An 11,388-nucleotide genomic window follows, 5' to 3' on the forward strand; every position below is an offset into this window, starting at 1 on the left:
TTTTTGCAGTACGCGGGCCTCTCACTGTTGTGGCCTCTCCCGTTGTGGAGCACAGACTCTGGACGCGCAGGCTCAGCGGCCATGGCTCATGGGCCTAGCCGCTCCGCGGCATGTGGGATCTTCCTGGACCGGGGCATGAACCTGTGTCCCTGCATCGACAGGCGGACTCTCAACCACTGCGCCACCAGGGAAGCCCAGGGGCTACTCTTTGTTGCAGTGCATGGGCTTCTCATTGCTGTGGCTTCTCTTGTTGCAGAGCATGGGCTCTAGGCACGTGGGCTTCAGCAATTGTGGCTCGTGGGCTCTAGCAGTTGTGGCTCATGGTCTCTAGAGTGCAGGCTCAGTAGTTGTGGTGCATGGGCTTAGTTGCTCCACGGCATGTGGGATCTTCCCGGACCAGGACTCGAACCTGTGTTCCCTGAATTGGCAGGCGGATTCTTAACCACTGCGCCACGAGGGAAATCCTGGATATTTTATTATTTTTGATGTGATTGTAAGTGTTTCCTTAATTTCTCTTTCTGATAGTTCATTGTTAGTGTATAGAAATGCAACAGATTTCTGTTTATTAATTTTGTATCCTACAACTTTACCCAAATTCATTGATGACCTCTTGTATTTTTATTTTTGGTAGCAATTTTAGGATTTTCTATGTAAAATATTATGATATCTACGAACAGTGACAGTTTTACTTCTTCCTTTCTAATTTGGATCCCTTTTATTTTTTTTTCTTATCTGATAGCTGTGGCTAGGATTTCCACTACTGTGTTGAATAAAAGTGGCTAGAGTGGGCATCCTTGTCTTGTTCGTGATCTTAGAGAAAATGCTTTCAGCTTTTCACCATTGAGTATGATGTTGGTTATGGACTTATATATGGCCTTTATTATGTTGAGGTATGTTTCCTCTATTCACATTTTCTGGAGAGTTTTATCATAAATGGATGTTGAATTTTGTCAGTCTTTTTCTGTTTGCTTTGTGTATCCCTTAACTGCTTATTGTGCATATAGATGATTTTACTTCTTTTGTCTTTTAATTTCCCTACTACTAATTTTGTGTGTAGATGACTTACTACCTTTACTGTATATTTGCCATTATCAATAAGCTTTTTCCTTTCATAAATTTTTATGTTTCTAGTTATGGCCTTTTTTTTTTTTTTTTTTTTGCTTAGAGAAATCCCTTAAGCATTTCTTGTAAAGCTGGTTTGGTGGTGCTTAACTCTCAGCTTTGGCTTGCCTTAAAACTTTCGATCTCGCCATCAAATCTGAATGAGAGCCTTGCCAGGTAGAGTATTCTTGTTTGTAGGTTTTTCCCTTTCATCACTTTAAATATATCATGCCACTCCCTTCTGGCCTGTAGAGTTTCTACTGAAAAGTCAGCTGATATCCTTATGGGAGTTCCCTTGTATGTAACTTGTTGCTTTCCCCTTGCTGCTTTTAATATTCTCTCTTTATCTTTAATTTTTGCCATTTTAGTTGCAGTGTGTCTTGGTATGGTCCTCTTTGGGTTGATCCTGTTTGGGACTCTCTGTGCTTCCTGGATTTAGGTGTACTTTTCCTTTCCCAAGTTAGGGAAGTTTTCAGCTATTATGTCTTCACATATGTTCTCTGCCCCTTTCTCTCTCTCCTCCTTCTGGTACCCCTGTAATGTGAATATTAGTGTGCTTGATGTTATTCCAGAGGTCTCTTAACTCATTATTGACCAGAGGATTTTGGCAGAAACTAATGCCTATGGCTGGTGATTTGTTATGTAAGTGAATATTGAAATATCTGCGGTCAATAACATTCAGGTAGCAAAGACCTATTAATGTGTCTCTGGTCAATAATGTGTTAAACTTTCCTCATTTCTTTTTATTCTCTTTTTCTGTTCAGCTTCAGTGATTTCCACTGCTCTGTCTTCCAGCTTGCTCATCCATTCCTCTATATTATTTAGTCTACTGTTGATTCCTTCTAGTTTATTTTTAAGTTCAGTTATTGTATTCTTCACCTCTATTTGGCTGTTCTTTATATTTTGTTTGTTAAAAACTTCTAACTTCCCATGCTGTTCATCCATTCTACTCCTGAGTTCTTTGGTCATCTTTATGATCATTATCTTAAACTCTTTTTTGGGTAGATTGGCTATCACCACTTCACTTAGTTCTTCTGAGATTTTATCTTGTGTCTTCATTTGGAGCATGTTCCTCTGTTGCCTCATTTTACCTGACTTGCTGTTTTTATTTCTTTGTATCTGGTAGGTTGGTTATGTTTCCCTGCCTTGGAGAAGTGGCCTTTTGTAGGAGACATTCTGTGTGTCCCAGCAGTGCACTCCCTTCTGGTCCAAGTGCCCCTTGTGTGGCCTGTGAGGGTCCTTCTGTTGTGGCAGGCTGACTACTATGGGCTGTTTGGTAGGTGTGGCTGGCCCCCTCTCGATAAATCAAGAGATGAGTTGTTAGGGCAAGGAATAGTGACTTTATTTGGAAAGCCAGCAAACTGAGAAGATGGTGGACTAGTGTCCCAAAGAACCATTTTACCCAAGTTAGAATTCAGGCTTTTTTTATACTAAAGGGGGAGGGGGTGTGGTTGGTTGTTACAAACTTCTTGATGCTGGAATCCTTTGTTCTTGCAGCTGTCCATGTAGGTCAGGTCATGATGTTCCCATAAACTTCCAACTGAGACAAAGGTTATTTTCTGTTCTGCAACTTTTTTTCTTTATGTAAATGGAAAAGTGTTATATATTTAAAGGTCAGAGCCTTGAGAATGGGCTATCCTTATATTTCCAGCTATAGGCAACATTCTTGTAGCAAAAGCAGTAGAATACAAAGGTTAAAGTAAAAGAAACAGATCTAATATGGAGTCAGATTTGTTCTTCCCTATTATAGTGCCGTGTTGGTGAAGCCAGATCCTGGGGCTTGTGCCCGCCCACTGGCGGACAGAACAAGGTCCTGATATCTGGCTGCAGGGCCCAGGGTCCCAGGCCTGATGCTGGCCTGCTGGTGGATGAGTTGGGTCCTGTCATAGCAGGCAGCAGGGCTGTGGCTGTCTTGGGGCTTGTGTCCTCCTGCTGGTGGGTAAGGCTGGTCTGGAGGCTAGAACAGGTTTGCTGGTGAGGGGGCTGGAGTGCAGTGGGTTTGGGGGCTGGTGTCTGCCCACTGATGGGTGGAGTTGGGTCCCAGCTTCTCTGACTGCAGAGCCCTAGGGGTCCTGGGTCAAGTGCCTGTGTACTGGTGTTTGGGGCTGGGTCCTGGCCCCTTTGGTGGGGAGGGCCGTGTTCAGGGGTGATTGTAGGCTTAGCAGGGGGTCTTAAGGCAGCCTGTCTGCTTGTGGGTGGGGCTGTGTCCCTACCCAGTTAGTTACTTGGCCTGAGGCATCCCAGTACTGGTGCCTATAGGCTGGTGGGCAGGGGTAGGGCTGGGTGCTGAAGCTAATAATAAGCTAAAAGGGGGATTCCAAAATAGGCTTGCCAGCCCCAGTGTCTGTGTCCCCAGGGTGATCTCTAGTTGCCTCCTGCCTCTCCAGGAGACTTTCCAAGATCAGCAGGTACGTCTGACCCAGGCTTCTTTCAAATTACTGCTTCTGCCCTGAGTCCCAGTGTGTGCACCCTTTGAGAGTGGAGTCTCTTCACGGTTACAGTTTATTACAGCAAAGAGATACAGATTAAAGATTAAAGGGGCAGATTCTAGGTGAGTTTCAAGCACATAGGACAGAATCTAGGAGGATTGCAAGCATGACATTTCCACTGTCCTTCCAGTGGCATATTGGACAGCACTCATTACTCCCAGTGTCCTCTACCAGTGACAGTACACACAGAGTATAGCCAGTCATGGAAGCTCACTGAGCCTTGGAGCTTTTACTGGGGCTTAGTCTTGTAGATATGGTTGATACTTGTGCGGCTGACCTTAGTTTCTGTTCCCTGTTCAGGTCAAGCTGATACTGTTTGGCCCAGAGCTCTTGCCATAGATCACATTGTTAGTACAGACTATCTGGTGTGGCCCAAGGCCTCAGGGTAAACAAAGACACTCCTGTCAGGACATTAGAGGTTGCTTCCTATTAGCTGAGGGCAAAGGCCAGACCTCTCTTTGGGTAAGATACTTTCCTACATGGGAGTAATTCAGTTTGGCTAATGTGTAGGGTATACGTAGAGGAGTTGAAGGTGAGATTAGGAGGGTAAACTCTTGCCATGTTGGAAATTCAGGGAAGGTGTTTGACATAATGGGAGGTGTCTCTATGAAGATAAACCCAATAGTTGTTATAGGAAAGTAAGTGGTACAGTGAAAGGTAGGCTGGAGGAATATATTGCAGAAGTTAAGGTAAGAAATAACATGGGCCCAATCCAGGATAGTAGAAGTTGAAGTGTTTTGTTTTGTTTTGTTGGATTGTTGATCTCTAAAAGTTAGTGTTATTGAACCAGGTTTGTTTGCCTGATGTGCAGCAAGCCGAATATTGAGATGCTGAGGTTTGCAGTAGAGAAAGGGTTTATTTACAAGGTAGCCAAGCAAGGAGATGAGAGAACAAATCTCATATCTGCCTCCCTGAAGGTGAGGGGCTTGGGATATTTATGAGATAAAGAGGCAGGGTAGTCTGAGGTGTTGGGGATGTTGCAGGAGAATGGGGCGTGAGAGGGTGATCATGTCCCAGGTCTTGGATGAGTTCCTGGGATAGGCCACCAAGTGAGGGTCCTTGGCTTCGCGAAGGAAAGAATTCTAGAGCGACCCATAGTGATGTGAAAGCATTTTATTTAGAGAGATACGCATTGCATAGGCAGAATGCGGTCATTCTCAGAAGGCAAGAAGCGGCCCCAAGGTGTGGGGCTGGTTAGTTTTTATGGGCTGGGTAATTTCATAGGCTAATAAGTGGGAAGATTATTCCAACTATTTTGGAGAAGGGGCAGGGATTTCCAGGAATTGGGCCACCCCCCACTTCTGGCCTATTATGGTCAGCCTCAGAACTGTCATGGCGCCTGTGGATGTGTCACTTAGCCTGCTCATGTGTTACAGTGAGCATATAATGAGGCTCAAGATGTACTGCAAGTCAAATCTTCCGCCGTCCTGGGCCTAGTAGGTTCTAACCAGTTTTTGACATATCGTCAACATCTATGCCATTCTTTTAAAGGTTGTGCCCTGCCCCATTCCCTCCTGTCTCAGGGAAGGATGATTGGAGGCAAGAAAAAGGTGGAGCAATGGGTGTTCTGTGCAGGCATATCTGAGTTACATGCTTCTATCATGGGACGCATGTTCAGAAAATGGCAGTGTTAGCGTGATCTGAGGGTGGAATTTTTGGCCCTCTGACATCAAAAAGTCATCTATCTGACACTCGAGCAGGCCTAGTTGAATGGTTGGTGGTCTCGACTGGTTTGAATTGAGTAAGACTAGCTCCATGCTCCTGAAATACAACTTAAGCAACCATTAGTATAGTGAGTGACCCATAAGTCAGAGGTGTTATCTATAGGGAGTGGTTAAAGGAGTCTTGTGACATGTTGTCTAAGCTACTTGAAGCTTGGAGGGTATGCAGTTTGCAAGAAAAGTTAAAGCAAGCTTGGTCAGTAAAGGCAGGTTACATGATATTATTCATTAAGCAAGTTATAGTTTAAGAGAGCTAACTGACGACTACCCTTGGTTTCTTAAGTATATATCTAAAATATAGCTATGCTCAAGAAGGACCTAAATGTGGGCTTTCGTGAGGGGAGAGGGGTGTTACTTAAATATGTTTTTTAAAAAATTAAATTTATTTATTTTATTTTTATTTATCTTTGGCTGTGTTGGGTCTTTGTTGCTGCATGCGGTCTTTCTCTAGTTGTGGCGAGTGGGGGCTACTCTTCATTGTAGTGCGCGGGCTTCTAATTGCATTGGCTTCTCTTGTTGCGGAGCATGGGCTCTAGGTGAGTGGGCTTCAGTAGTTGTGGCGCACGGGCTTAGTTGCTCCGCGGCATGTGGGATCTTCCTTGACCAGGGCTCGAACCTGCGTCCCCTGCGTTGGCAGGCGGATTCTTAAACACTGCGCCACCAGGGAAGCCCTTAAATATGTTTTTTAAGCTGTGACTTTGGTCCAGTTATCTGCAGCCCTCAGTGTTTCTCACCTTTTAAAGGACCTTTGCATCTTCCCTTCGGTTCTGTTTACATTTAGGAACCAGAAATTGGTACCTGAGTAAGTAGAGGATGATTATAGAGAAAAAAGTTAAAAATATAACTTGAAATAGTGATTGGAAATTGGGAGAAACAGTATAGGCTGATTTGTGTGTATGTGTGTGTGTGTGTATGTGTGTGTGTGTGTATGTGTATCGTAGAGGCAGAAAAAATTTCCCTTGTTCCCTTCTGGGTTCTTTGGCTTGTCTAATAATTAAATTGATATAAGACAGATTAACAAAAGAAAAATCAAACAAAAGTTTAATAACGTATATCTCCTGCATAGATGAGAGAGACGCAGGAAAACCTAACTCTCAGAAATGGCTAAAGCTATCACCTTAAACACCATTTTCAGCTAAAGACAAAAGAAGATGTTGGGGGTGGAGAGTCAGTTATGAGAGGTTACCAGGAAAAACACAGTGAACAAGGGTAAGGTTGTTACGCAGATGTAAGTTGTTGCCTTCTCCATTGATGAGAATTTCAAGAGATTTAGAGTCATCCTCTTCCTGGTACAGAGAGGAAGACAGCCTTACAAATGGAGATTTCCCTTAATATAAATGTCTCTTACAAAAGGGTAACTTATACTCAGAGCTTTTCCTATGTCTGCTTTTTCTTAAAAATAATCAGCCTAAAATAATCCTTATGCCAAGGAGGCGTATTTTGGGGTGACAAATTCTGCTCTGCTTCAGTATATCTCTATCTCTATCTGTATCTATATCTATATCATCTGTGTTACACACACACACACACACACACACACACACACACACACACACACAAAATGCTTCTATTCACAAAGTTGACATCTAGGCTGATTCGCAGAGTTGTCCCAGAGTGGGGATGCCCCCTCCATTGTGTTTCAGTTGAGGCACCTACTTTCCCATTTAAGTGAGCCCAGTGCTCTTCTTTCTTTCATGGGACTGTCATCTCTACTATTGAGAGGGTCACATGTGGCCATTCCTATTTTGGAAGTAGTTAAAGCAGGATGTTTAAACAGATTTTCAATAGTCTTTATTAGGGCAAAACTGATGATAAATGTACTAAACATTGTACTACAATGAACTCTGACATACATGGCATCCTTTAAGTGAGAAAAATCTCATTAGCAAGAAGCACCTTTGTATGAGACTTAGTGTTGCTCATGGGTGTAGACATATCAGGTCTCTAGTTTAGGAGTTGTGATACTTAGAAGAAATTGCTTTTCTCTTATCATTGCTGAATTTTCATTAGGTTTAGATGAAAAAACAGTGCCAGGTCGTTCTAGAGAAGATTCTTGCAATAATTTTCTATTGTTAGATTACTTTGGGAGGAAAATCTTCACAGTTTTCAATGGGTGTACCTTGAGCCTGTGCTCTGCAACGGGAGAGGCCACGGCGGTGAGGGGCCCGCCTGCCGCAAAAAAAAAAAAAAAAGTAGAGCTTTAAGACAAACTTGCAGATAGAATGAGGGCTCTACAGAATTTAAATGCTATGGGGGCATGAAAACATTTTCTAATAGTAAGAGAGGTGATGTATATGATCCCAGATTTGCTTTGCTACTAGAGTTGTGAGTATAAGAAAGGATCACTTTTGGGGTAATCCTTGCCCCCCCCACCCCAAAGCATCATTCTCTGTAGGAACACGTCATAGGGGATCCTTGTAATATAGCAAGAGTAGCAGGAGCTCCATAGTTGTAAGAAGTCAGTTTTTCCTTCTACCACTATGAAAGAAGAAAACGACTGGGCCACGAATGTGATATACCAAAGGATTAGAGATTCTTTAGTTTTGGAGGGAACGTGCCTGTTGAAGTTAGGTTCTTCAGGGCATTCTTGAGGGTAAAAATTGTCAATATGTAGGCTGTGGCTTACCATGGGGTTTGGTCCTGTAGGAAACCGATGCCTATTAGATAGGCCTTCTTATACTATGTAATGTACATACAGGGGCTGCCTTTATTTTGAGGTAGGGATAATCAGCTGAAGGGCTTTGTACCCGGGCCCTCCTCAGTTCCAGATTACCTCCTCTCACTCACAGTCTTAACATTCTACTGAGATAAATGTAAATACTTGAAGCCATGGATTTTCTGAGAGGTCTATATCTGGGGCAGTATTACTCCTGACATCGCTCTGACCCAAGGATGGAGTCTAATCCTGATAAGTATGGCCAATTTGGTAAAAAGCTTATTCCCAGACGTTTTGCTAATTGAGGTCTTAACTGTTTTCCGATAATCTGTAGTTTTCTATAAGTTGTCGTTATAGGATTTAGCATACATGTAGTAATTTAAATAACTATTACTAGTTTGTCTGTTTTCCCCCTTAAGCTGTAAGCTTTATCAGGGCAGAAACACTTGTTTTGTTCATTACTGTTTCCTAGTACCTAGCCTATAGATACTTGTTGGCATACTAACTCACATTATTTCACATATCTAGGATGTGTCTCCCATACAATTTAAAGAGCCATGTGCCTGCTTGGGTTTTCTCATAGCATGGGGGCCTGGTTCCAAGAGTGAGCATCTCAAGAAAGCAAGGCAGAGAAGTGCATGGCATTTTTATGACCCAGTCTTGGAAATCATGTAGTGTTGCTTCTATCATACTTTATTGGTCAGGCAGTCACAAAGTTCTTCACCAGTTCAAGGTAAGGGAATATGACTCACCACTTGATGGGAAGAGTAGCAAGGGCAAATTATAAGAAAAGCATGTGAAATGGGAGATCTTGTATTGGTCTTTGAATTGCCTTTGAATTGGTCTTTGAAAAAGACAATCACAGTTGTTTGTAGTTTTCATCAAATTTGGAAAAATTTGGGCCATTATTTCTTTAAGTATATTTTCTGCCCACTTTCACCTTGTTTTTTGGAATTCTCATTATATGTATGCTTGATACCCCACAGACCATTAAGAATTTATTTTCAGTTTGTTTCTCTCTCTGCTTCATTTTGGATAGTTTGTATTGCTGTGACTTCAGGTCCACTGTTATTTTTTTCCTGTAGTCTCTAATCTGTTGTTAAGCCCATCTAGTGAATTTTTTGTATGTTCTTTTTCTCAGTATTTTCACGTTTTCCTTTAAATCCTTGAGCATATTTATTGTAAAGTTTGTCTGCTAATTCTGTCATCCCTGATATTTCTGTTTCCATTTAACCGATCCCCCACGCCACCCCCCAGCCCCCATTATGGATTGTTTTCCTGCTGTTTCACATATCTAGCAATTTTTTGTTGTGTGCTACATGGCTGGGTATCTGGATTTTACTGTCTTTAAAGAATGCTGAAATTTGTTTTGGCAGGTAGTTGCTTGCTAATCAAGCTTGCTTTTAAGCTTTGTTAGGACAGGTTTGGAAGTTTTTGCTCTGCAGCTAGTTTAGCTCTACTGCTAAGGGGTGATCCTTCTGCTAATTCTGCTGAATGCCACTGGTATTAAAAAGGTCTTTCCACTTTGCCTAGTGGGAACTCTCCCAGCCCTGTGTGAGCTCTGGGAATTGTTCATCTTGCAGTTCCTGGCATTTCTTTGTCTGGCCTCACGGGGTTTCACCTAACACACTTGTAGGTTAGTATTCAGTAATGGACTGAAGGGATCTCTATGTAGACTTCTGGATGTATTTCTCTGCACTGCAAATCCCAGCCACCTTATCTTCCCCAAATTCCAATCTCAGTCTACTCAGTTTATCAAGACTGCAATGCTTTGCCTGAGTACTCTCTGTATACATTGCATTCTGACAAGTGCTTCCAAGCAGAAAGCTAGGGTGTCCCAGGGTTCACCTCATTTGTTTTCCTGCTCTTGGGGATCACAGTTCTGCACTGCCTGTTATCCATTGTCTAAAATCAGTTGTTTCATGTATTTTATCCAGTTTTGTATGGTGGAAGAGAATGTTCCACACCAGTACTCCAAGTCAAAGTATGAATTTTACGTCCAGAATTTCTTCCATCTTTTAACCACTTAAAGTACATTTTAGTTTCCAAATGTAAAAATGAAATGAAGTCAACTTTGGGCTAGAATTAATAATTTAGGTTCAAGTTTCAGGCCTACTTCCAACTTGGTACATGGATATTGGCAAATCTCATTTCTTCTGTGGCTTTCACAGCCAAATTGAATTGAATATAATCCTATTCTCCCTACTTCTCAAGCATTCCATAACAAGCAAATGGAAACAAAACCAAATTACATTAAATAAGGATAAGGTATAAAAGTTGACACATTCCAAACCTTTCTGGCCCATCTTCCAGTTCATACTCGAAGTATAAAGGGCGGGGAGATGAAAATGTAGTAAGACTGTTGCTGTTTCATTGCTCCTCCTCTGAATAATAGCCAACTATTATTAAATGCTGTATATGTGCCAGAACTTTGTAAGCCTTTTATGTGAATTAACTCACCAAATCCTCGTAACTGCCCTATGGGCTTGGTACTATTATTGTCCCCATTTCACACATGAGAATGAGACAGAGATCAGACAACTTCTAGAGGGTCATGCAGCTAGTAATTGGCAGTGGCAGAATTGGTACTGGTTTGAACAGAAGCTGTGTGACTCAGGAGCCATGCTGTTAACCACTGTGTGACTATTTGAAAACTATTAAAAATGTATCAACTACTACTGATGTAGAATCATTAATTATCTATTATTAAAAAAAGTTATTTACTTATTCATGTATTTGGCTGCACCAGGTCTTAGTTGCATGCGGGATCTTCGTTGCTGTGTGCACAATCTTCAGTTGCGGCACGCGGGATCTTTTTTTTTAGTTGCAGCATGCAGGATCTAGTTCCCTGACCAGGGATCAAACCCGGGCTCCCTGCATTGGGCACACAGAGTCTTAACTACTGGACTGCCAGAGAGGTCCCTAGTTTCATTAATTATCTTTAAATATAAAGGAGAGAATAATATCACCTGTGGAATCCCTTCCTGTTTGTTTAGTCAGCCTGCCTGATTTCCATGGGGAAGCAGAAAGAATGGGCTATGGTTGGAATATGTGATTCTTGAGGAAAAACAAACACTATCAGTTGGCAGAAATTGGTGGAAGGCGATGTACAGCAAAGACTAGAGGATATGAGTCGAATCCAAGAGGTCTAGTGTGTTTCCAAGAGGGTAACTGGTGTTTACTGAATCCTGTCTGGCAGCTGTTTTTTTTTTTTTTTTTTGGCAGCTGTTTTGATATTAATAGGTTTCTCTTATTCTTTTTCTCCCCCTTCTCAGACACATTTAATCAAGTCAAGTACCAAAATGCTAACACTCTTTCCTGGAGAGAGAAAGGCTAACATTTCTTTTACTCAAAGAAGTCGTCCACCTGCAGGCACCCGGCAGACCAGCATTGCTTCCTTCTTCACCTTGCAGCCAGGTAT

General features: G+C 42.2%; 1 protein-coding gene across 1 annotated transcript in view; it reads left to right on the forward strand.

Annotated features, from left to right (window-relative positions):
* AUNIP (aurora kinase A and ninein interacting protein) overlaps window positions 1-11,388 on the forward strand; it is a 37,395-nt gene that overhangs the window by 22,849 nt on the left and 3,158 nt on the right. The window contains exon 2 of the mRNA XM_019938447.3: window positions 11,243-11,384. Coding sequence (XP_019794006.1) covers window positions 11,243-11,384 — 142 coding nt within the window. The remainder of the gene's footprint in view (window positions 1-11,242; window positions 11,385-11,388) is intronic.

Source organism: Tursiops truncatus, chromosome 1 (genome assembly GCF_011762595.2).
Source record: "Tursiops truncatus isolate mTurTru1 chromosome 1, mTurTru1.mat.Y, whole genome shotgun sequence".
NCBI classification, from domain to species: Eukaryota; Metazoa; Chordata; class Mammalia; order Artiodactyla; family Delphinidae; genus Tursiops; species Tursiops truncatus.